The sequence below is a fragment of the Equus quagga genome, chromosome 14 (genome assembly GCF_021613505.1).
Source record: "Equus quagga isolate Etosha38 chromosome 14, UCLA_HA_Equagga_1.0, whole genome shotgun sequence".
NCBI lineage: Eukaryota > Metazoa > Chordata > Mammalia > Perissodactyla > Equidae > Equus > Equus quagga.
The window spans coordinates 78244909-78265859 of NC_060280.1; the positions used below are offsets into that span (position 1 = coordinate 78244909).

General features: G+C 42.9%; 1 protein-coding gene across 5 annotated transcripts in view; it reads right to left on the minus strand.

Moving 5' to 3' along the window:
* The window catches only part of NFRKB (nuclear factor related to kappaB binding protein), a 39713-nt gene extending 19722 nt beyond the window's left edge, over positions 1-19991 (minus strand). For 2 of the 5 annotated variants that reach the window (XM_046685044.1, XM_046685042.1), the window contains exons 1-12: positions 18755-18833; positions 17443-17598; positions 14163-14364; positions 5496-5623; positions 4615-4789; positions 3962-4099; positions 3248-3321; positions 2286-2370; positions 1737-1914; positions 1454-1562; positions 1105-1231; positions 781-846 (exon numbers count right to left, since the gene is read on the minus strand). In XM_046685044.1, the coding sequence (XP_046541000.1) occupies positions 781-846; positions 1105-1231; positions 1454-1562; positions 1737-1914; positions 2286-2370; positions 3248-3321; positions 3962-4099; positions 4615-4789; positions 5496-5623; positions 14163-14364; positions 17443-17577 (1417 nt within the window). In that variant the 5' untranslated portion in view covers positions 17578-17598; positions 18755-18833. Of the gene's footprint in view, positions 1-780; positions 847-1104; positions 1232-1453; positions 1563-1736; positions 1915-2285; positions 2371-3247; positions 3322-3961; positions 4100-4614; positions 4790-5495; positions 5624-14162; positions 14365-17442; positions 17599-18754; positions 18835-19895 lie in introns of those variants that run through there. The other 3 variants (XM_046685043.1, XM_046685046.1, XM_046685045.1) reach the window with 3 other exon arrangements.
* Between the last annotated feature and the right edge of the window lie 960 nt (positions 19992-20951).

Here is a 20951-nt window from a genome sequence, read left to right on the forward strand (position 1 = left end):
TATAAGTTTGTCATTTCATTTGAATGAACATTTGTTCCCCAAACAAACCTTACACCCCACGAGGGGAGCTAAGTTGCAAACCATTATATCCCCCAGCACCTAACATAGTGCCTGACACCTAGAAGCTGAATAAATGTTAGAAGGAACGAATGACTCTGCTGCTTTCACAACCTTCCCTCCATATATCTCTTCACAGACCACTTGAGAGAGTCAAGAGACAGGTTTGTAAATTTCAAAAGGAAATCAACACTGAATTTTCCTCTTATCACCATCACCAAGTAATGGTAACCAAGTTACTTCGGGTGCATGTTACTACAACTTACACAGTAAGTAGGAATTTACAAATTTAAAACAAAAATAAGGATCCTGTTCCTTAGAAAGAGCTTATTTGGGGCTATCCAACATCTGGTTCACATCACCCTCAACAGCAAAGCCCATTTTTAGGAAAGAAAAATAATTATATTATCACAAGCTAATCTAAAAGCATAAGTATGGTTAATACAAATGCTGATGGTACTGTAAAAGACCCCTGCAGATTTAAAGCTGGCCAGCCCAAGAGTGCATCATAACAGAAGGGGCAAAATCCAATGAGGGCATTAAACTCAGACCTTGAAAGTACCAAAGGGGTCTTGAAGGCTTCTTTTACTGAGCAAAGTAAGGTTTAAGACTGCCTTTTTCAACATTCTACTGGAATGTACTGAATGGAAGGCAAAAGCAACTTAGGGGAGGAAACAAGAGAATGAAAACCTACAGTCAGGGTAGGTAATATGAATTACTTACCAAGCAATTTCCACTGCTGGGTCTTCTCTTTGAATTCAACAAATGGAGAGAAACTTGAGGGTACAGCTGCAAGAAAGAGATCACATAAACCAGCCACGCAGGGGGAGAGTGCTAACCTCAGAGTAACCGGCACCCCTGAGCGCTGAGATGACTTGAACGTTTCACAGCGATGCAGTCACTATGAATCAGGACAGAAAAGACCTCCAAGGCACGGCATGATGCAAACCCAGAAGGAATTTAACCAGTAAAGCTACAGTTTACTAAGAGAATGAATTTTACAAAGGGGGAAATAAATACTGATTCTACAGAAAAAAAGTACCTTACCACGGCTTTCTCCAGCAAGATACTGCAGGGCTGGTAACACCAACTCTGCCCAGTTGGGGGCCACAGAGAACCAGCTATTGAGGGAGCTGGCGGGAGACGACTGCCAATCCAAAACTCGCTCCTCCAGCTGAGGGAAAGTAAAGGCAGAACCCAGTCAGCTTTCCCTTCTACACCAGAAATTCCATGGCTGTGCCAGAGCAAGCTGGGTATGTCTGTCCAGTTCACCCAAGTCACAGAACAAGTTAGCTACAGAGCTGCGAAAGGAACCCAGAGTTCTGCTTCTCAAGACACTAAAGGTTTCTACAACTTGAAATATCTGATGGCCATCTGACTTTTCCAAAACTCTTACCATAGGAAGGCTAGCCTGCCCCTCCAGCAATAAGATTTCTAACAGAAGCGAGAAGAAGCTGGAAGATATTTCATTGATTCCAAGGCAAGGCTTGAGATCTTCCAGAGGCCTAATGAGGGAAGAAAAATATAAGAACCACCAAAACTGCCAAGAACATATCCCTATATTGGTTGAGGCCCTCCGACTCTCCCAGCAGTCATAAAAAGTTCAATAAAGGACCGCTGCACACTTCCCCGGGCAGGACCCCTGGGACCCCTTGAGACGTAGTCTGTGGCTCACTCACTCCTCCTTAATGGCAGGTGCTGCCAGTGGAGATGGAGCCCGGGAGAGAGGCGGGGCCCCCTCAGTGCTGCTCAAGGGCTCAGCCAAATCCTCCTCTGACTTGATCATTTTTATTTTCTTCTTCTTCTTTTCCTCTTTTTCCTTAACCTTTTTTTTAAGGACAGCCAAGTCATATAGAGCTGGGAAGGAAAAGCAAGACAAGTCATAGAAATGCATTTTCTCCACCAGGAAGTGAGGGGTCTTATCTGCATATTATTTTCCCAAGGCCCACCAGTAAAAGAAAGATCTCAGTAATCGGACATTTTGTTTGGTTGTTTTTTTACCAAACCCAATGAGTGATTTACAGGTTAATTTTAACTTATTAAAGAGCCAATGATCTGTTGTACTGATTTTATGCTCATTTCCACCTATAAATCCATAAGACACAACAAAACAAAGGTTTTCAGCAAGAACGAAGCTGTGGTTTCGTTTATTTTTGCAACATGTAGACTGGCTCATGTAATTTAACACCATGGTCAAACAATGGCTACCTAAAAAGGATGGCATTTACCTGCTAGAGAGCCCTTCCTGCCAGCATTTACTCGAGTCATGATGTCATTGAGAGTCAGGTCCCCTGTCAAAAGGTCCGGGTGATCCTAAGTGTGATATTCAGAGATCTGTTATGGAGGCCCCAAAAAAGGAGCCAAAACTCCTCCTGATTTTGCCAACTAACCTAACAGACACAACTAGATGTTAGGTGCATTTGCGGAAATCATGGTGAATTAAACATATACAGAGATAAAAACTACTGCTCTTCTAAAAAACTAATGTCTCTTTCGGGACACAGGAGAACTCAGTTCCCACCTTTCTACTGTATGGCATTTAAAGTTTATAAAGCTCTTGCATTCCTTATCTCATGTGCTCTTCAAACAGTCTTGTTAAATATCATGCTATTTTACAGTGTGAAAATGGGGTTCACAGATGTTAAGGGATTTGCCCAAAACCATGGTAAAGTGGAAAAGACAGAGCTGGACCCCAGTTCTGACTTCCAGTGTGGGACTCTTCTCATCTCACTACTGTGCCTTAGATGGACTGCCTTTTCTTCCCCCACTGTGCTCTCTGGCTTGGCTGCACCAGCATTACCTTGCTTCAGTGGAGTGGTGTAACAGAAACAGTAAAAAGTGGGACGAGCACAGGATCTGACTCTTGGTCCTGCCACTTACTAGCTGTAGGGCCGAAGACAAGCTCCTTAACCTCTGTGAACAGTGGTAAGTGGATATAATGAATCATATACCAGCCTTGTTGTAAAGATTAATCAGACACTATGTTAAGCACGCCTTACAAAGTCAAAGCATTTGTCTTCTTCCCAGATCTTTGATGTTAACTAGCCTCTTTGGTCACTCCTGCCCCCAAAAAATGATGGGAAAAGCAGCATAAATAAGGTAGTCATTATCTGCATCCTCCTCACAGTAGCCAATCCAGAGATAATAGACTGAAAACTGCTAATGATCACACACCACCCGCCAATCTTACTGGTTGATGTTTCCGCTTCTCATGGTGCTTCTTTAACATAATCTTCAGGTCACTTTCCCCCAGTTCTATTTTATCTGAGAGAAAATGAACCAAACCACATGGACTAGGTCATTCACTAACATGATGCTCAAATTTAAAATCTTTCTGATCACTTGCGATATTTGAAAGTAAGATATTTCTCTGAGTTTCCCTTCTGACTCCTGTATACTACAAGCACCAACAATCTTGAAAGAGTCACAGTATCAACTTTCAGCTTTTCTATACATTGGTCAATAGCAATGACCTCAGTTACTCAGCTGCTCCTGAAACACACTAAAGGATCTTAACATACTTCCTTGACTCCTGTTTCAATTAAAACTCTTTCTCTAATTTCATGGACATCCTAAGAAATTGCTATGGCTCTGGTTACCTCTTTTGTTCTATTACTGAACTGTCCCTTAGTACTGCTATTTTGTTTTAAGATTCTATTTTCTTTAGCGCAAAATATCAGCTGATCAGTTCCTAAGGAAAGTTTTCAAAACAAAGGAACGAAGGAAGGCCTACCTACTTGTAAATAAGTGGAATCGTACAAAAACTTCTCCAAATCTCCTAATTCTCAGGAACACTGCCTTGTTTTCCTGGCAGGTAGGAATCTAGTACCCACCTCCCTCTAAGGAGGTCTCAGGCCTACACCCTGATTTCCCAGAACGTCGACAGCATCAGCTCAGCCCTCACCTGCGGTTTTCATATCCGTGGTTGAAAGTGTGGGCACCACCCTCAGGGGCACCGCAGGGCTAGGAGAACGCGCTGGAGAGCTCGGAAGCCATGAGTTGAGATCTTCAAAAGAAAATTTTTCTTGTAAATCCAACGTGGCTGTGGACTCCAATAGGGGAGATTGGGTAAGTGGCCATTTGGGTTCAACAAGGCTAAGCCAACAACATGGAGGCCAGGGTTCCACCATTCCTTTCTGACCCTTCCCCAGACGAACTGGAGCACACTTAGGTCATTTAAACAGCTCTTCCAGGAAGAGAGACTTCAACAGAGTGATGGGGTCACACTGCAGCAGGCCAATAGTCACTACTACTCTCCTGTAGGGGGAAAAGCAGTTCTCTCAAGTGGCACAATAGGACCAGACAGGCCTACTATGGAGAGCCCTGTCACACAGGGACTCGTCTCCCCTAAACTCAAATGCCGCTTAAACCCAGGGTAACCTAACAGGAATGTCTCAGTGCCCGAGGACCAAGGGGTTCTGAGTCCCACCATCCACCCCCCAACAGACAACTGGGATGGCTTCTTTGCTGTGAGATAAATGGCTACCACTGGCTCCAAATGAACAACAAGCCGCTGGTGTAAACACCACAGCCACCCAAGTGCCCAAAGACACTCACCCTCTTCATCAGATGACAGGGCTGTGTCACCACACTCCTCCTTCACCTCCCTCAAGACTTTCAAGTAGCGCTGCTGCGTCCGCCACTCCCGCTCCTCAGGGGTGCGGGACGGGGAAGGGCGCTTCTGCCGGAAGGGAAGGGCCGGTCCACTGCGGCGGGCCATCTCCAGCAGGTCCTGGGAAGGGATCAGATGGGCGTACACGTCACCATCCAAAGCAGCTTCTAGTACATTCTCCAAGTCTATGTTTTCTTCTCTTCATTGTTTAAAAAGCTCGATTCCCTCCCTCCAGATCACAGAGAAAGACGCACATATGTCCACATAAAAAGGGGCACTACTGACTGCTACCTGGTGAAAAATCCTGAATCTGAGTGTTGAACCACTCCACTGAGAGTGAATAGTTACTATACTTGACACCCAAATTTTTCCACACCAAAGCTTAAAGGATCCCTTAGAGCCAGAACAACTTTGCCTCAAAGAGCTACCAGGCTACTCCAGGCCCAGGAGCCATGAAGCCTGGTGCACTACAGATCCATCAGGAGGCCTTGTGCGCTCTCACACATCAACTCCAGAGGAACCCAGTTCTCCTTAAGAACTCAGGATGGATCTGAAAGCTCTTTATCTATTTGAGTAAATGCTGAGCAAATGCTGAAGCTAAATCAATTTTAAAGAGGTTATCTTTTTTTTATGTTTTAACATCTCTGAAATCAGAGAATATCTTAAAATGGATCATAAGAAAGGATGATATAGCTCAATCTTGTCATGGTTTAATTGGTAGCATTTTTTCCTTAGTGGTATCTTTTCTATTTTGTACCTGAACCACTTCCTGAAGTCAGGAAATCTGTGAGTTCATGTTTCACATCCAGTTCCCAGCATTACTTACACTCCGGGAAGCCAGAATCTGCTTCAGCAGCCGATGGAAATACTGCTGCTGAGAGCTGAGGTATCGCTTGTACTGGGACTTGAAGCAGAGCTGCCGATACTTGACCACCTCAGGGTTAAAGTGTCCGTCTTAAAAGAACAGAGGTACAACCACGTGTACATCAGTCAACAAAGATTTCATGCATGCTTCAAACATGGTGAACTCTACTAACCTGGAATCCAGGGCGAGGGATAACCTATGTCTATGTGGAGCCCACAGTCCAGTGGGAAAGACGGAAAATGAACAGGTAAACAAGCAGTACTCAACTCTCCAAAGTACTATAAGGAAATTAACTCGAAACAACTGTAAAGACTAAGGAGAGTTAAATCAGGAAACAGATCTCTAAAGCATGATACGTGAAATGAGGCCTAAGGCAACTGCCGCAGTTGTTCTACAGGTGATAAACAGAGGGGAAAGTTATACGGATGGTCATTATTTTTCAACTTTTCTGTATGTTTTTAAATTTTAAAAATGAAAAACTGGGAGGAAAATAAAGTAAATGGGAATTTAGAAAATAAGAAGTAAAAATACAGAAAAGGAAGAAGGAACAACATGTACCAAGATAATCCCTGAGCAAGAAAGAACTTGGCATGTTCCAAAACTTGAAGAAACATTCGTATGACTAAAGCGCAGTGGGGTGTAGCTGATGAGTGGCATGACACGACCTGGGAAGGCGGGCGGAGATCAAACCGTGCAGAAACGTGTAGGTCATGGCACAGAGTTTGGATTTTCTCCTAAGTGCAATGGAAATAATTTGAAGGGTTTAAAGCAGGAGAGTGACATGGCTAGGAGCAAGAGAGAAAGAAGGAAAACTCCTACAGTGGCCCAGTCCGCAGGAGAGTGACATGGCTAGGAACAAGAGAGAAACAAGGAAAACTCCTACAGTGGCCCCATCCGACGGCTTCCTCCACACTCAGAAAAAAAGCTGAGGCCCTAAAGACAGCCTGCAAGGCCCCACATGATCTGTCCCACGCTACCTCTGGCCTCATCTTCTGCCAGTCTCCCTTCTGCTCACTCTACTCCAGCCCCACTGGCCTCCATGCTGTTTCCTAAGCAGGGCTCGCACCCTCCTTTCTCGAGGCCTTTGTACTTAAAGTTCCCTCTGCCTGCAACGCTTGCTTGCTAGGACCCAGTATTTCATGGCTTGCTCTTCCTACTTCATTTAGTGTCTGTTCAATGGCCCCTCATCAGAGAAGCCTTGCCCAACTACCACATCTAAGAGACTCTCTAGTCCCATTACCCTTCCTTGTTTTTTGTAACACTTAATACCAACAAATACCTGGTTGTTTATCATCTGTTTTTCCCTATGAGAATGTAAGATCATACATGGCCCTTATTATATTGAGGTATAGTCCCTCCATACCCACTTTATTGAGGGTTTTTATCACACACCCACAGCTAACACCACACTCAATGGTGAAACGCTGAAAGCTTTTCCTCTAAGATCAGGATGCCCACACCCACTCTAGCCACTCTTATTCAATGAGTGTTGGAAGTTCTAGCTACAGCAATCAGAAAACAAAAAGAAATAAAAGGCATTCAGTTGGAAAGGAAGGAGCAAAACTGTCACAATTTGCAGATGATATGATGCTATATACAGAAAACCCTAAAATCTCCACCAAAAAACTATCAGAATAAATGAATTCAGTGAAGTTGCAGGATACAAAATAAATATACAGAAATCACTTGTGTTTCTATACACTAAAACCAACTATCAGAAAAAGAAATTAAGAAAACAATCCCTTTTACAATTACAGCAAAAAGAATAAAAGACCTGGGAATAAATTTAACCAAGGAGGTGAAAGATCTGTACTGACACCTGCATGACACTGACGAGAGAAACTGAAGACGACACAAATAAACAAAAAGATACACTGTGCTCACAGACTGCAAGAATTAATACTGTTAAAATGTCCATACTAACCAAAGCAACCTACAGATTCAATGCAATCCCTATTATAACATTAATGGCATTTTTCACAGAAAACAAATAATCCTAAAATTTGCGTGGAACCACAAAAGACCCTGAATAGCCCAAAGGAATCTTGAGACAGAAGAATAAAGTTGGAAGTGTGACACTCCCTGATTTCAAACTGGACTACAAAACTAAGTAATCAAAACAGCACGTTGCTGGCACAGAAACAGACACGTGAGTCAATGGGATAGAACAGAGAGCCCAGAAATAAACTCACACATACGTGGTGAATTAATCTACAACAAAGGAGGCAAGAATACACAATGGGGAAAAGATGGTCTCGTCAATAAATCGTGTTGGGAAAACTGGACAGATACATGCAAAAGAATGAAACTGGACCACTGTCTTACACCATATACAAAAATAAACTCAAAATGGATTAAACACTTAAATGTAAGACCTGAAATTATAAACTCCTAGAAGAAAAGATAGGCAGTAAACTCTCTGACATCAGTTTTAGCATTATTTTTTTGGATACGTCTCCTTAGGCAAAGGGAACAAAAGCAAAAATAAACAAATGGAACTATATAAAACTAAAAAGCTTTTGCACAGTGAAGGAAACCATCAACAAAAAGACAATCTAACAGAATGGCAAAATATATTTGCAAACAATATCTCAAAATAAAGGGTTAATATCCAAAATATATAAAAAACTCATACATCAAAAAAACAAATAATCTGATTTAAAAATGGGCAGAGGATCTAAACACACATTTTTCCAAAGAAGACATACAGATAGCCAACAGGTATATGAAAAGATTCTCAACATCACTACCCATCAGGGAAATGCAAAACCCAAATGAGATTTCACTTCACAACTGTCAGAATGGCTATTATCAAAAAGACAAGAAATCACAAGTATTGGCAAGAATGTGGAGAAAAGGGAACTCTCGTGCACAGTTGGTAGGAGTATAAATTGGCACAACCACTGTGGAAAACACTATGGAAGTTCCTCAAAAAATTAAAAATAGAACTATCACATGATCCAGTAATTTCACTTTTGGGTATTTACCCAAAGAAAATGAAAACACTAATTCAAAAAGATATATGCACCCCCATTTTCAGCAGCCAAGATATGGAATATTACTCAGCCATAAAAAAGAATGAAGTACTCCCATTTGTGACAACATGAATGGATATAGAGAGTATTATGCTAAGTGAAGTAAGTCAGACAGAGAAAGACAAATGCTGTAAGACTGCACTTATATGTAGAATCTAAAAAACAAAACAAATAAAACAAAACAGAAATGGACTCATAGATACAAAGAACAAATGAATGGTTCCCAGAGGGAAGGGGAGTGGGGGTGGAAGGGCAAAACAAGTGAAGGGGATTAAGAGGTACAAACTCCCAGTCAAAAAATAAGTCACGGGGATGTAATGCACAGCACAGGCAACACAGTCCACAGTATTATAACAACTTTGCATGATGACAGACAGTTACAGGTCTTATCAGGATGATCATCTTGGAATGTAAATAAACGTCAAATCACTATATTGTACACCTGAAACTAATACAATATTATATGTCAACTATACTTCAATTAAAAAAAAATGGAACAGGATCATGCTATTAAAAAAAAAAACGAGAGAGAGGGGCCGGCCCCGTGGCCGAATGGTTAAGTTCGGGCGCTCCACTCCGGCAGCCCTCGGAGTTTCACTGGTTTGGATCCTGGGCATGGACGTGGCACCGTTCATCAGGCCACATTGAGGTGGCATCCCACATGCCACAACTAGAAGGACCTACAACTAGAATATACAACTATGTACAGGGGGGATTCGGGGAGAAAAAGCAGAAAAAAAAAAAAGATTGGCAACAGTTGTTAGCTCAGGTGCCAATCTTTAAAAAAAAAATGAGCAAGAAAGAGAGACTGTAAGACCACCACCACATCTCCAGAACCTCGACGAACGTCTGGCACATATTAGCTGACTAGTAAATAGAGGTTAAATGAATGGAAGTAGAGAGACCCGAGAAGTATTTTGGGTGAGAAAGATGAGACCTGCTGACAATCCAGCTACTGGGGCAAGAAGAGGAACAACGGAGAGCTCAACTGAGCATGGTCCCTAGGTCACCAGACAGGAGCAACTGGTATCACTGCCTGAGAGCAGGAGTCTAGGAGAGGTCTGTTTCTCCATATTAGATCTGAACAGGCAGGCTATGATGAGAACCGAGAGGGGAAGAGCAAGAAGCTAACCTCAGAAAGCTAAAATAAGGGTCCAAGTACAAGGGGTATCTCTTTTTTTCCCAACCACCCTAATAACAGCAAACACTTAAAACAGTACCTGACATGTAACTGCCACTATCCTTGCATATATTAACTCATTTAATCTTCACAACAACCCCATAAAGAAGGTACTACTAAATCCTCTCTGTACAGATGAAGACACTGAGGCACAGAGAAGTTAACTAACTTGCCCAAGGTCACATAGCTAATAAAAGAGGAAATCAGGTCTGGAGTCCAGCTCCAGAGTCCAAGCTTTTAACCATGATGTTACACCACCTATTGTAGGAAAAGAGGAAATTTGACCTTCAAGAAATGAGCCAAGAGTTTAATGCTACTGATGTTGTTTGATACACAGAAACCGGACTAATAGTCGGCTTCTCTGCCTCTGTACTCCTTTGAAGTTATGTTCCTTCTGTCTTTAGTTTCCCCACTTTTTAACAGCCATTACTGTTACTACACCTCTGTCAAAATAATATTTTGGGTATACCGAATTAAAGAAAATATTAAAGTTATTAATTATTAATAAATTAAAATATATTATTAAAATTAATTTAACTGCTTTTACTATTCTTAATACGGCTACTGCAAAATTTAAAATTGAACATGTGGTTCATGTACTCTTTCTGTTGGCCAGCACTGGGCTCGACAGCAATGAAACAGGAGAGAACGGTACTAGGAGAAGGTGGTAAGTGGGCACGGGCCAGGTCACAGAGAGCCTTGTAGGCAATGAATTTTATTCCAAGTGAAGGCAACTGGTAAACATTCTGAAAAGTGAAGTTTTAAGACGCTCATTCCAGTAGCGTGTGGAGGCTGCCGCTGCAGCAGCCCAGGCAACAGTCATCAGCAAAGAGACGGTGAGGGAAAGCAGATAAGTGCAGAGGGAAGAGTGGAACCTACAGGACAGGCACGGGACGGGAGCAATGAGTGCAAGAGGGGTTACAAAGGAAATGGGGCGGGGGGGCGGGTGTCAGGGACAGGAGGACAGCCAGGACAGGGAAGAGGCCCTGAGGCAAGGGGGAAACGCTCCCGGAAGAGGAGGTGGTCACGGCATGACACGCTGCAGACGGGTCAAGAAGAGAACTAAAAAGCACCTGCTGGTTTGGACATTACATGCTCAGTGAAGAGACATGAAGCAGGAAAAGACTAGTGAGATAGAATATCGACTTTAAATTAGACAGCACTGTGTCAATGTTACATTTTATATTTAAATACAGAAAACTTCTGTTTTTCTATATTTCTGTATTTGATCATTTGTAGTTACGTAAGAGAATGTTCTTGTTGTTCAGAGATTAACGCTGAAAAATTTGCTCTGCCTGCAATAACCTCAAATGGTTCATCAAAAAGAAGGATAATAATAGTAATAATAAATACAGTAGTGATGAGAGAGCAAATGTGGCAAAATGTTAATAGCTGGTGACCCTGGTGAAGAGTATATGGGCATCCATGACAAATTCTAGTAACTTTTCTGTAGGTTTGAAATTTAAAATAAAATTGACGGGAAAAAAAAAGTCACTAGTGGCATTAGCGAGAGCAGTCTCGTGAGGTAATAAGGGAATAGCCCCAGTGAACAGGGTGGAATGACTGAAAGAGACAGCCATGGACACCTTTCAAGAAGTCTGGAGATACAGGAAAATGACAGAGGACAGTAAAGGGGGCAGATGGTTCAAGCCTTTTCTTAGTATGAGATCCCTGAACACATCCACAGACAGACAAAGAGTCAAGTGGAGTGCATACACAGGACAGAGAGGACGGTCAACTGAGAAACAAGGTCCCAGCGGAGGTAAAGGATGAAAAGGATCAAGACCAGAGGCTAATCTTAAACAGGAGGGAAAAAACCCTTCTTCCCCTGAGACAAGTAAAGTAGGTCAGAAGGTAAATGAATCCAGTAAGCTGGGGTGAAGGCCAGAAGTGGGAAGTTGGGAGTTTATGATGGATGACCCTTTCCTTTATGAAATAGGAGGCAAGGGAGTTTGATAAGCATTCGAAACTTAAGGAAAAGGTGACTATTTCAAACAGAATCAGGAAAAATAACCAAAGGGAAAAGAATACGGAAAAGCAATTTTAGCTGAGTCAAGACTGATGACAACAGTCATGGTAATGCAATGACTTCAGCACCTAGAACTGAAATATGACACTGGTCGGAGCGAAAAATGCAGAAATTCCTGCCTTGACAGTCTTTGTATTCTTACCAGACTATCACATTGCTTTGGGGGGAAACACAGCACAGCAGACAGTGCTAACATTATATAAGATCCCTGACACAACCCCTCTAAAACCAACCATACTCTACCAGTTTACTCCATCTGAGGTCCCCAGCTTCAGTGACATAAACCTTTGCCAACCACAAAGGGGAATTTCTCTTTAAACTAATAATCCACCAAAGGAGAGAATGCTAATTTTAAATCCTTAAGACAATGTTTGAAATTATAAGCCTGTTCTCTCCAGTTTTCTGCAGTTGTCAAGCTGTCCAGTTTAACAAAACTGAAGGAGATGCGCTGTCCTTTCAGGGCCTCCCGCCAAAGCAAAGTCACCTCAGAAGGCGAGGGGAAGAGGCTTCCTCTGCTCCTCTCATAGGACAGAGAGGGAGCTGTGACTTAAGAGTGGCCCCAAACCATTTTACAATCCCCAATGTAATGACAGGTTCAGGCAAGGATCATCAATGGATGCTAAAACCACTGAGTAAAACAAAGGCTTTTGGGAAATAAGATAATCAACGGTTCCCAAGTATGATTCCACAGATTGCTTCTTCATTATGAAGGAAGAAAGGTACCCTTGCAATCAAGAGGCCTGGCAGACACCACTCAACCATTTGATCAAACACGGCATTACCACGCGCCTCCTGAGGTGACGGTGGTAAAGGAAGAACATTTTGGGGCTGGCCTGGTGGCACAGCAGTTAAGTTTGCACGTTCCACTTTGGCAGCCTGGGATTCGCCGGTTCGGATCCCAGGTGCGGACATGGCACTTGCCTGGCAAGCCATGCTGTGGCAGGCGTCCCACATATAAAGTAGAGCAAGATGGGCACAGATGTTAGCTCAGGGCCAGTCTTCCTCAGCAAAAAGAGGAGGACTGGCAGCAAATGTTAGCTCAGGGCTAATCTTCCTCAAAAAAAAAACAAGAAAGAAAGAGAGAACATTTCCCAGATAGTATTCTTGGTAAAAATGTTTAACCCAAATCTAACCATGAGGAAACAAGAGAATTCCCCAGAAAGCAGGACATTTTACAATTCAAGTGTCCTGGGCTCTTCAAAAATGTCAGTGTTTTGAAAGACAAAGGGGAAAAAAATGGCAGAGAGCCAGGGCCAGCCCCATGGCCAGGCGGTTAAGTTAGCGCGCTCCGCTTCAGCGGCCCAGGGTTTCACTGGTTTGGATCCTGGGCGCAGACATGACACCACTTATCAGGCCATGCTGAGACGGCGCCCCAGACAGCACAACCAGAAGGACCAACAACCAGAATATACAACTACATACTGGGGGGCTTTGGGGAGGAGAAGAAGAAGAAGAAAAAAAAGAAGACTGGCAACAGATGTTAGCTCAGGTACCAATCTTTAAAAAATAATAACCAAAAGGCAGAGAGGCCTAGATTCAAGGAGCTAAGAAACATGAGATCCAAACACAATGCGTGAACCTTGAATGGATCCTGGATTTCAAAGATAACTACAAAGGACATTTTGGGAACAATTGAGAAAATCTGAATATGGGATATTTTATATTATTTGCTCAATGTAAAATTTCTTGGATGTGATTATGTGAGAGAAAATTTTTATTAAGAGATACATACATGGTGAAATGCTTGGCAGTGAAGTGTCATGTTTTCTGAGAAAAAAGTCTGTGTGTATTTTTTGTGTATATTTTTCTGTGTATGTATGTATATGACACACATATACATATACACATACATACATGTGATAAAGCAAATGGCAAGCTATTTTAAAATTTTTAAAGATTACTCATAAAGGATGCTAGTAACATTTTATTTCTTGATCTGGATGGCAGTTACACAGTTAAGTTCATATTATAATAAATCACTGAGCAATACACTTATGATTTATATATTTTCTATGTAAGTCAAAAAATTTAAAGGGCCAGCCCTGTGGGTAAAGTTCCACACACTCTGCTTGAGCAGCCTGGGTTCACAGGTTCATATCTCAGGTGCAGACCTACACCACTCATCAGCCATGCTGTGGCAGAGACCCACACGCAAAGTAGAGGAAGACTGGCACATATGTTAGCTTAGGGCAAATTTTCCTCAGCAAAAAAAAAAAAATATATTAAAAAAAAGAATGGTCTAGGCAGCAAAATGTTGCATAAAACCACTCTCTGCTGAGTCAGTATCTGTACATGAAAATAAGTAGAATAAAACAAAGAAAGTATTCACATAAATGTGTTGCCACCCTTCAGTGCTCTCAGAAAGAGAACGCTGAGCCACGCACCTCGGAAAAGCTTCTGTGCGATGTGAAGAGGGTTCCCGAAGCGGAAGTTCTCCCCACTGAACAGCGCCAGGATGAGCTGACTTTGCTGCTCAATACTGTCTTCAGGAAAGTGAGGCAGAAACCGCTGGAGGTGTTCACGCTGAGAGTCACTCAATACTTCCCGCCATGTGGAGAGGCTGACTACATCAAAGAATATCTCGGGCTAGGAGAATTAGGAAAAGCAGGAGAAGAGCAAACAAGAGAAAATAAGTTTTTAAGTTTTTTGTGTGTGAGTGGTAAAATATCCATAACATAAAATTTACCACTTTACCCATTTTTAAGTGTACAGTTCAGTGGCATTAAGTACATTCACATTGTTGTGCAACCACCACTATCATCCAATTCTAAGTTTTTTAAACAAACCTAAAATTTCGCTGATCTTTACTCAATTTTCAAGACGAGTGAAGACTATATACAAACCACTATCTTACACCCGACAGTAAATAACCATCTAGAGGAAAACGATCTCAGGAGAGAGGATCGCATTTGGAAACCGTTTCTGCCCACAAAGGACATTATGGTGGACATCTGAATTCAGCTTAAAATAAGTGGCAGAAGAAAGTTAACACGAGAGGAGAGAAGCTGTGAGAGTGAGAAGCAGCAGGACAGAGCTCATTTCAACTCAACAACTACAAACTGGACAGCTTCTCTACGCTAGGTACTAAGCTAGACTGGTATAGAAATTATCCAGAGGGGGACAACTAAACAAGCAACTGAAGAAGTTTACGTATAAGCACAAAGGAGAAGCCCACATCCCAGACGTAAGGTTTCAGAGAATGCCTATCAGAGAAAGGGACATTTAAGACATAAGGGGATAAGGAAAGCAAAAAAGATGTTGAGGTAGGAGGGTTAAAAATCCACAAAGCAAAATCATAAAAACAAAAGAAAAATTAAAAAAAGAAAAGGACAGCAGTTACCTGTGGGGGGAATGGAGAGGGATAAGATGGGGAGGGGTACACAGCAGGGAAGGGAGTGAGTGGTATTCGTAGCAATCCATTTCTTAACCTAAGTGGTGGCCACATGGGTGTTTTATTACTGCTTAAATTGCATATATATGCATTTTATATACTGTTCTTATATGTGATACATTTCACTTTTTTTGTGCAGGCAATGTTTGGCTAGCACAAGGACAGGGAGGGAGAGAGGAAGCAGTAGACAGTAGAGAGAGGAGCAAGAAACCTAAACATGTTAAGAACTTGTGACTTTATCCTAAGGACAATGGAGAGCCAACTAAAGGGTTTACACAGGAGACAACCCAGAAATCCAACCACCTATTAAGCATCCCTGCATGCATGTACCAAAGCACCTCAGGCTCACCGTCCAAGATTTTCCCCTGCAAAACCTGTTCTTGCACACCACTTTATTCCTAACATCTCAGTGTCTGGCATAAAGTAGCTACTCAATAAACAAGCGTCTGCTGACATACAGAGATTTACTTGAAAGGGTATGCAAAGAAAACATGGACAGGAAGGCTATAAAGTCATGCGTCACTTAACAACAGGGATACATCCTGAGAAACGTGTCGTCAGGCAATTTCATTGTTTTGCGAACATCGCAGAGGGCACTTACACAAACCTAGATGGTATAGCCTACTACACACCTAGGCTGTACTGTATACCTTATTGCTCTTAGGCTGCAAACCCGTACAGCATGTACTGTACTGAATGCTTTAGGCTGATTGTAACACAACGGTATTTGTGTATCTAAACGTATCTAAACAGAGATACAGAAAAAATACAGCATAAAAGATAAAAAATGGTACACTTGTACATGGAACTCACCGTGAATGGAACTCGCAGGAGTGAAAGCGGCTCTGGGTGAGTCGGCGAGTGAGTGGTGAGAGAATGTGAAGGCCCAGGACATTACACTACTGTAGACTTTATAAACACCGTGTATTTAGGCGACAATAAATTTGTAAAAAATATTTTTCTTTCTTTAATAATAAGTAAACCGTACCTTACCGTAATTTTTTTACTTTATAAACTTTTTAATTTTTCAGCTTTTTGACTTTTGTAATAACACTTAGCTTAAAACATAAAGACACCGCACGGCTGTACAAAAGTATCTTCTTTCTTTATATCCTTACTGTATAAGCTTTTTTCTATTTTTAAAAGTTTGGGGTTTTTTGACTTCTTAAACTTCTTTGTTAAAAACTAAGACACACACACCCTAGCCTGGGCCTACACAGCATCAGGATCATCAGTATCTCTGTCTTCCCCTCCACAGCCTGTCCCACTGGAAGGTGTGCAGGGGCAATCACACACTGGAGCCGGCCTCACCTATGACTGGCAGCACAGTAGGTGTGTTTACACCAGCATCACCACAAACACGGGAACGCACTGCGTTATGTGGTCATGACGTCACTAGGCAATAGGAATTTTCCAGCTCCATTATAATCTTACGGGACCACCATCATCTATGCGGCCCATAGCTGAGCGACATGTTGTCACGTGGCACCTGACTGTAAACCAACTTCAGTATTCTTACTTCAGGTGGGAGAGGGAATAAGATAAGGGCAAATTGGTGCCTTTACCTACAACGCGTGGCATAATATGAAAGAAAAATGTAAACCAAATATAACTAACTGAGATTACCTCCTAAAAGCAGATCATACACAGATGTTTGCTATATGATATTCTACACCTGTCTAGATGTTTGAAATATGACAAAATAAACATGATAAATACATGTCTAAGCATACCTAGTGCCTTGCACATAATAAGCACTTAATAAATGGCGGCCACCTTAATGATGATGATGATTACCCCGCCTGCCTGTGAAAGTGGTCGTAAGCACACTGATATCTTATCCCAGAGCCTGTCCTATTAATAGACTAGAGGGTTACCTCATGGACAGACAATGCATTTGGGTTTTGCTTCATGATTCACAAGAGAGGTAACTATTTTAACATAAACACATACATAATTCTGCTCTTAAAATATAAAACTTGTTAATTGTTTAAACTTGTTCAAAACAGGGTTTCTATCATATTATCAAGTTATTTTGACATGTTATTAAACATGCAGAATGTCACTTATAATTTCTTCCTTAATCAGAACATTAAACAGACTTCACAGTTATAAAAAAAAAAGAAGACAGCGATCACTCTGGCTGCAATGTAGAAAATGAAACAGAAGGGAACACAAAAGACTGAAAACTTGCACACTGTGCAAAAGGTTTAGAATAGTGGCTATGGGGAACCTGAGAGAAAGGAAACGATGGTGATGAGATTACTACTTACATCCTCCAGAAGGTCCTCGGGCAGACTAACCCTGGTGCCCCCCAGGAGGCAGTCCTCCATAATACGTGTGCCATGGCCATCTCCACATGGACCCAGTTCCAGGGGATCCGTCAGCATATGGTCCAAGGAATCCATTGCTTATATTCCACAGGTAATCTAGACAAATATATGCAGTCAGACCTCAAAAAGGCAGAAATCGCAGGGATCTGATTGACACTAATGCTCCTTCACAAAATATTCTGGCCCAGAAAATATTCAGTCTCAAATCCATTTTTCTACCTTATCCTTACATCCTTATTACAGCTAAACAGCTCTTCTCCTTCCCTTCCAACCACTGCATCCCATTTGAATTTTCAAATCTTATCTAGTAGATTTCTTATTACTCAGAATGCTTCTACAGTAACTCTCAAATTTATAGAATTTCTTATACCTTCATTATACACAAGCGAAATGAGACCCAGATTAAATGACAAACAGATCAGAGACCATAATTTAGACTTCTCAGGCCAATAATCTCTCCAACATAATTTCTTTAACAATTGACTTTTTTTTTTCTTTAGCAATTCTTTGCTGTTCTTTCACACAGACAAAAAAAAAAATTCAGTGAAAATCCACACAGGCCAGTAAAGCTCAGAGAGTAACAATAAGTTATTTAATGGGGGCCTATCAAGTGCCAGGCCTTTCATATACCTCATTTAACTCTTACAACTGTGCAAGATGGGGTTATTATATCTATTCTACAGATATTAAAACGGAGGATCAAAGTAGATGAGCAACTTGCCCAACCCCAGAGGTAGGACTGAAACTCAGGTCTGCCCATTGCAAGCGCATATTCTCAACACTATACACACAATACCTCCTATATAAACTCTCAACTCAAATTATGGAAAGGGAGCATCTTAATACGACTTTATTAGTCCACACAAACTCCAGAGGCTCCAAGCACCTGACCACGACAGCCAGTAAAGTCAGCAGCCAATCTGCCTTTTGCTGGTCCATCTGACATTAATAAATATGGAAATGTAATGCTATTTTTCTCCTTCCTGTAATAACTGAACACTGCTGGCCACCTTTAGAGAAGTACATACTAGAACATTTTCAGAGAGCATCTCATAAGGCTGACGGCTGGAATGAGGTGTAACGGTAAGGCCACAGGAGTGAACAAAGCTAACAGGACCACACGGAGACTGAACTCAACTCACTCTACAAACATCTGCTAAGTCCATTCTCTCTCTCCTATTCCTACCAAATGGGCTAACAGTCCAAACATCAACCTTCTAGCCTAACCTTAGCAACCTCAGGTAAATCTTACCTCACCAGGTATCAATTTCCTTATCTATAAAATGAAGGGTAGTTGGACCAGGTCCTCTCTACTGTTATTCCCAATCCTGGAATCCTGCAATGAATAATTTCCAGATGGATGGCAGTTCACACGACTTAACATAGTCATATAATGTAGTAATAAACAACTTATTCCAAAACTCTCACATGATAAAGAGCAGACCTATAATACTACTACTCAAATAAGTACCTTCCCACAAATTATTTCAAGTTATCTTGAAGAGATTTCAGATCTATGTAAAGATACTACAGAAAGATTAGTGTCAGACAAAGCAGCTGCGACGTCCCCAAGCAACTGTGCCCCAACACCTTTCAGCATACGGTGAATTACAACATCCTGAACATTCTTGGCACCTAAATAACTGAAGCGGGTGAGAAAGCACAGGGCATATGCGTTCAACAAAACTTTAAAATAGCAAAAGAAGATATGTAGAAGCAACCCGAAGCTTAGAATAAAGTCCTCTTAACAGGATTGACATAGAACAGGTTAACAGCTGCAGAGCCAGTGTTCTACCTGACTCTTAGGAGGATCACCTCTATGTCACAACTCGCTCACAAGTTTCTTCAATTACGGTGGATGTGTAGCTAAATTTAATCTATTCGAGTGGCAACCTTTGCCCTGCTACTATTCTGAATAAGGATCTCAAAATACAAAAAGCAAGCAGCTGCCAGAGGCTTGCAACCCCGGAAGCCAAGGATTTCTAAGTCTGTGGCGTCCTGGACGTCTTTCCTAGACAAGTAAGACCTCTCCCGAAGGCCTTTCTTCTGCACCTGGACTAACGCTCCCTCCTGGACCCTTCCCAATGCAGAAGCTAAACCCTTGGCTCCTTCCGGAGCAACCACTGGCTCCAAATCCGTCACCTCGGCTGCAAACCCCTCCCCAGTCAACCTCGCCCAAGCCCACGGCCCAGCTCCCGCCCCTCTAAACTGCACCGGGGCGCCACGCCCCGCCCCCACATCTTGCCTAACCCTAACCCCCACCCACCCGGGCTGCCCGGCTCCGAAGACACCCGCTCCCCTGCCCCATGCGCAGAGAAGCAACGACCCTCGGAGACCCAGCCGCTCCCTCCCTCCACTCTGTGGCAACACTTTAACCCTTTCGCCGCCCCAACCTGAGCCACTGGCGCGAGTCTCCCAACCAGCTGCTATCCTCGGCCCGCCGGCTCCGGCACGCGCTCGCTCCCGCAAGGCGTCTCGGTGCGTGCACGCTCCGGCCTAAGGGCGGCGGAAGAGGCGGGGCTGCGTGGGGCGGGGCCTGGAGCGTGCCGGGGGCGGAGCTGCGCGGGGGGGGCTGGGGGGGGGGGGCTGGGGGCGGGGCTGGGGGCGGCGGGAGCCTGCACGGCAGGATCTTGGGACGCCGTGTTCACTTGGCTTGTTGGTCTCACCTGGTTTAGGAACTTCCGCAAGGCGGAGACGGTGTCAGTAGTCTTTGCCTGGCCAAGAATTGAGGCTCCAGAGCCCAGGAGTAAGTGAATGCAGTTTATTAGCTAGTCTGCAGAGAGCATACCCTGTGCTAAGCACTTTGTATCCACTGTCTTTGTACTACAGCTGTGTGCGCCATGCACTGTTAGCTCCCATTCTACAGTTTGGGAAACCGCGGTTTTTCGGGTTTCAGTGAGGAGAACGCGGGCCCGAGCCTCTGCGCCCGGCGTGTCCCCATTTCTCCCTCCCGTCCCCGGGCCCTCGACGTCCGGGAAGTACACACATAGAAGCAATACATTTTAAATGAAACTCGTTAACTTTCCTCTTGTTAAGAATCTAGGTCCCTTTCTCCTTTCCGGGTTTTATTTAGAACGGCTTCAGACTACCTGTTTCACCGCTACTCCCACAGGTCGGGCAGAGAGCATCCTCAGTTCTCTCAACTGGACGGAAATAAGTCAGAGAAGCTGGCGGGCCAAACTAAAGTTCCTCCCTTGTTGAAAAATGGTGGTTCCAAATAAGGCCCAATCTCCGCTCCCCCGCTCGGTGCACGCCTGCCCTCAGCTCCTGTTAGCAGGTTGGGACATCCTTGAATTAGAAACCACCAAGGAAAAGGGCAGGGGACCTTACGTTGGGTTTCTGACCAGACCAGAGTGAACCAAAGAGTCAAAGCGCTGTTGTAATATTAAAAAAAAAAAAAAAAAAAATTAACGATCTCAGTACTCTTGCAGCTTCACACACACTAACAA